The sequence below is a fragment of the Actinia tenebrosa genome, unplaced genomic scaffold (genome assembly GCF_029948245.1).
Source record: "Actinia tenebrosa isolate PJP-AT-01 unplaced genomic scaffold, QUT_ActTen_1.0 PGA_scaffold2__45_contigs__length_23673736, whole genome shotgun sequence".
Lineage (NCBI taxonomy): Eukaryota > Metazoa > Cnidaria > Anthozoa > Actiniaria > Actiniidae > Actinia > Actinia tenebrosa.
In genome coordinates, this window is record NW_028292579.1 from 10788508 (window position 1) to 10793578 (window position 5071).

The 5071-nt window shown below is 38.7% G+C and overlaps 1 protein-coding gene across 1 annotated transcript; it reads right to left on the minus strand.

Annotated features, from left to right (window-relative positions):
* Positions 1 to 1198: 1198 nt before the first annotated feature.
* On the minus strand, positions 1199 to 4864 carry LOC116293521 (ATP-binding cassette sub-family C member 4-like). The gene is made up of 3 exons (XM_089034057.1): positions 3673 to 4864; positions 1568 to 2133; positions 1199 to 1321 (listed from the first exon to the last, which is right to left on the minus strand). The coding sequence occupies exons 1-3, from the start codon at positions 4862 to 4864 to the stop codon at positions 1199 to 1201; spliced, it is 1881 nt and encodes a 626-aa protein (XP_088890183.1).
* Positions 4865 to 5071: the final 207 nt, after the last annotated feature.

A 5071-nucleotide genomic window follows, 5' to 3' on the forward strand; every position in this document is an offset into this window, starting at 1 on the left:
CTCAAGAGAAAGAAGGAAGACAGACAGTCGAATAGAACTTGTTAAATCATACGTGGCGGACTAATTCGGAAATATGCAGAAATATAAAACTCCCTCGGTAGAGATAGGTTATGCATGTTTACATACAACACTGAGTCTGAATTGCTGTCAAATAGTCTCACCCATAACCGGTCTCCTGGGTTATCCACTGAACATCGATATCCATAATAAATAATTTTTGAAAAGTAATAAAAAACCCGAGACATTCGCTTCAAAAACAAAGTTAGAACCTCCCGTACAGCTTGTGCTGCAGGTCTTTCTGAAAAAGGATTTTATGCTCGACCTTAGCGCACGCCTTTTGCATAATAGAAGTATATAAGTTCGGAAACGCCTAATGTAAATTCATTCAGTCTAATAACACGTACCGCGGGCTACCGGTTAAGTCATACCGTTTATAAATTTGTCGCTTTTTCCATTAAATAGTAGAGTTGTTTTTATAAACCCATGAAATGAATGTTAGCGTAAAAATTATTTTAAAAAAATAGTACGAGTTATTACTCATTAGACTTTAAACAACGAAGTAATAAAATACAGTCAACGAGACCCTGGTTCTAGGGTAAACTGGGATACCTGGAGGACCTGGTTTCAACATGCATTGTGAAGGTTTACTAGTATCAGAGTCTCAAAGAATCTAAAGGAGAAGTAAAGATAAGTTGCAAAATTTCGAACGACAGTGTCGAAGCCGTTGACAGCCGTTTGTAGACAGAGCGTTTATGCCATACTCATCAGAGTTATGGAATAACTCAATCTGGAACTCCAATTCCAGATCCTGATTTTGGCATACGTAATTAACTTGTTGTGCTACCAAGCATTCACATAAGCATTCACATTCGCGCGGATCGCTTTAAAATAAAAATGCTTCATTTAAAACGTAAATACAGAACAAAACCATTCTCATATTTGCTTTACGTTTTATAATTTATCGTTTTTTTTAATGAATCAACATTTTTTTGAAGAAAAATTAAAGGAGATCATAACGCTTCGAACGGCAAAGATCAAACCCTGGAATGTGCGTAGTAAAGTATTTATCTTGCTTCGTTAATCAAGCTATTGCCCATGAAGTTCATTGAAAATCCTTAGAAATAATCGCTTCGAAATCATCGCTATCTTCTCGGCTTGAAATCCTTGTTTACGAAATTGATAAATTAATATTTCTAGTTCAGCTGTCTTGAATTACAGAAGGCAACGAAATAGAGCATGGGTAGACACAAAGCTCTACCGCATGATCTGCTAGCTCCGCCCTCTCATGATCACTTGACAACATAGTGACATTGATTGACATCTAGTACATAATAATTGATTGGACTATAGATGTGAACCCCACAGCAGATGCCTTGGGTAAGTTCCTGAAGACTCCTGGGTACTATTGCGCCACTTGGCATTTTGTCGCAGAGAAAAAGAAAAAAACAAAACAAAACAAAACAAAACAAACAAACAACAAAAACAAAAAAACACAAAGGCATTTTACGACTGTGATTCCACAGGTATCCGAGTAATAAACTTTCACTGCAATACTTAGTTGTCTCACTGATTTGTTGCAGCATTCTTCTTCGGCCCCTGATGTTCGAATGACTTCTAACCCTGTAATGGTTTCGGCAACATGGTCATAGACAGGACTGCATCTTATCGCTTCTATTCTCTTCAGCTCACGAGAACTCTTTAGATAATACGCAGCAATCAAGAATAACAGCATTGCCATTGGAATGACAGCAACAGCGATCCACAGGCTACCTACCAAAGGCAGTAACATAACTATAACTATATTCAAGCACATAGGAACCGAATAAAGGAATTGGATCGGCAGTAAATCATCCATAGCACCGATATCTTTGGAAAAGCGGTTCATTATTCGTCCAGCAGGATTGGTATCAAAGAACAGAACAGGAGACTTGATAACAGCAAGTGTCATCTTGTCGTGTAGCTTTCTTGTAGACCTCAAAATTGCGCTTACAAAAACCAAGTCTTTTACTAAGAAAAGAATCAACGATGCTCCAACCAAACCACTAAACACGCCTAAGGAGAAGGAACCTCTTTGCTCCTGTAGTGTCATATGAACTATTCGTGACATCCACCAAGTTGGAACCACCGATGACACTACGAAAGAGAAAGTACGTTACTTTGAGTAAGCAACAGAATGAATGACCGGTGTTTGTCCATTACACACTATTCAAGTGCCTCTTGGACAAACATTTTCCTAAATTTATATCAGCTGAAAATTTTTTTAAATAATTTTCGATATTAAGGTTGCAGTAAACACTGGCGAAAGTTATTTTCTTGATATTCCAATGGGAAGTATTGCATTTTTGCGAATTTTTAACATTCAGTTACGGTATCTATAACACTAACAAGAGTAGGAGAAATATGATGATGCTAATGATGATGCCTAGCCTATCAAGGTGCTGTTAGCAACCATGCAGCTTACAATCATGAGGGAATCGTTAGTCTATCAGTTTTATGCCTCATTTTGGGCTTTTTCTTGGTGCTGTTAGGCACCTGAAGCATGAAGAAAATAAAACAATAGCCAAAGACAATTAATTCGAAGCTACACAATACCCTGCAAAACAAAAAGCTGTAACCCAGAATACATTAAGCTTGCTATACACCAGGAAAGACTCCAAATTGAGAGCCAGTTCTTTACTACTTAATAGACCTCTTGAGCTTCGTATGCAAATTGCCCATCATTAGATCACATGACATTCCCTTGAGAATGTTTTTTTTTTGATGACAAACATGTTAAAATATTTACACATGAAATAATAAACTCCCAAGAGTGGCATCACATGGTCTGAAATGTGCACAACAAACAACAAAGGTCCATTCTACAGGTTCTTTTATCAGGTCATCAATTTACAGGGTAAAGAAGAGTTTTGCGAGTGAACCTACGGTTGCTTTCTCGAGAAAACGTTAAGGTCTAAATATTTTTCTGATGTAATTAGCAAAAGCAACAACTTCTCCTATTACTATTTAAGACCCTGAGTCACTTGCTCCGGTTGTGACTCGACCTTCCGCAAAAGAACAGACCACGTCCTTACAAGTTGAGCTAACTGTACGCACGTTGTATTTCATGTCAAATTACCTTGAGAGAGATACCAAAGATATAGATGAATTTTGTTTCGTCCATGAAATTAACAATAGTAAACGTATATGGCTATTTTTTAGTCCAGGTAACCTTACTATTCTAGGGGTCTCAAAGTTTCGAATTACCAAATTGCCAAATTACCTCCAACCGCTTGGTTGGCCCAGCCGTTGGTTGGGGTATCGGACTTTCGTATGGGAGGTTGTGGTTCGAATCCCGGCCGGACCAACAATCGGGTTCTTAAAATAATTGAGGAGAAAGTGCTGCCTTTGCATACATCGACATCTTCATATACATCTGCGAATGGTTACACTTTCGATTGGATCGGATGTCCTCTTTAAATGGCGGCTCCGTCTCTCCACAAATTATCGTCATAACCAATATCGGAGGGACGTAAAAGAACTGCGGAGGACGTAAAGAAACCTTAGCAATGACCACCCTCAGTGCCTACACCTACTAACCGTCTCTCATGATTGTAAATTGCATGAAAAGCAATCTGAAATTCACAACTCAATGTAAAGCGCCTTTGATTATATTTATATTCTCATTGTAAATACCTTGAGCGATGATGTAAAATAAAGCAAGGCAAACAATGATAACAGAAGGTAATCCAGCCTTGAAAAACCTCCAGTACAAGCGCCAAGACACCGTACCAGTAGTTCTGTCCTCATCTTCCTCCCTCATGTCTTTAGAATTATCATCTTTATAATGAACGACTTCTTCATGTAATGTGTAGTCGCTGGTAGTATCTTCATGTCTTTTCTGTAAGGTATCTACTATTCCGTTTTTGCTCAATTCCGAATATGTCCCAAGAACAACAGCACCCTCTCTTACTACTGCTATCTTGTCAGCTCGTGGAAGGTATTGTACTTGATGGGTCACCAGAATTCTTACTCGATTCGACAGCTCTCCACAGATACACTTATCAAAGATGTGTTGTCCAACCCTGGCATCAACTGCACTGAGTGGGTCATCCATTAAGAAGATATCTGCTTCTGAGTAGACTGCGCGAGCTAGACTGAGTCTTGCACGCTGACCACCACTGAGACCTACACCTCTCTGGCCAATGATGGTCAAGTCTTCATGAGGGAAGCACTTGATGTCTTTCTGAAGGTCACACATTTCTAGTATTCTCTTGTATCGGTACTCGTCAAATGGTCGTCCAAATACAATATTATCACGAATGGAAGCCGAGAAGATCCAAGGTATTTGGCTAACATAAGCTGTTTGACCATGGACCGTAATTTTCCCTTCAGGTGTGGGAATTTCCCCTTGAATGGCCATCAGTAACGAGCTCTTTCCACTGCCAACAGGTCCTGTGACTATAAGTAACTGGTTTGATCGTACTACCATTGAGACTTGGCGTAAAACACTCTTTTGTTGACTTGTCCAGGCTGCTGACATCTCGATTATATTTACTCTGGGTTCAGTGTCCAGTTCGATACATGTTTCTCTCCTGCTATCAATATTTTTGGTAAAAGTCAAACTTCCAATTCTACAAGGTTGGGTATCTTTGGATGATATTATGGCACTTGTACTTATATCCACTGATGTTGGACGATTACATAGGAATTCCTCAATCCTGTATATGGAAACTATAGAATCTCTCAAGTGGATAAAATGAAAAGCAATCTTAAAAGCTATGAGTTTGGCACAAATGTCTAATATTATCGCCAATGTAAAAGCCCTAGCAGCATCTATTCTTATCCCACTGTAAACTAACGCCACGACACACACCAAGGATGCCATTGGGTTTACGTTATACTTTAGCATCTGGAATGATGTTTGTATCATGTTCTTTTGTTTGTTATAATTCACTTCTTTTCTGGAACAAAGAAAAAAGATTGTAAATGGTGCGAAAGCAAATTGCGAATGAAAATGGCCTTTGGTATTGAATTTCATTTGATTAGATCTGTGTTTTACCATTTCAGACATCCTGTCATTTCTAAAAGCCTT

What these genes read in the sequence shown, in the direction of transcription:
- LOC116293521 (XM_089034057.1), bottom strand. Translation starts at nt 4,864, where the DNA reads ATGGCATCCTTGGTGTGTGTCGTGGCGTTAGTTTACAGTGGGATAAGA. An exon ending in ATTTTACATCATCGCTCAAG is followed by an intron (nt 2,134 to 3,672) that starts GTATTTACAATG and finishes TCTCTTTCGTAG; the next exon opens with TGTCATCGGTGGTTCCAACT. An exon ending in AAGAATGCTGCAACAAATCA is followed by an intron (nt 1,322 to 1,567) that starts GTGAGACAACTA and finishes ATTATGTACTAG; the next exon opens with ATGTCAATCAATGTCACTAT.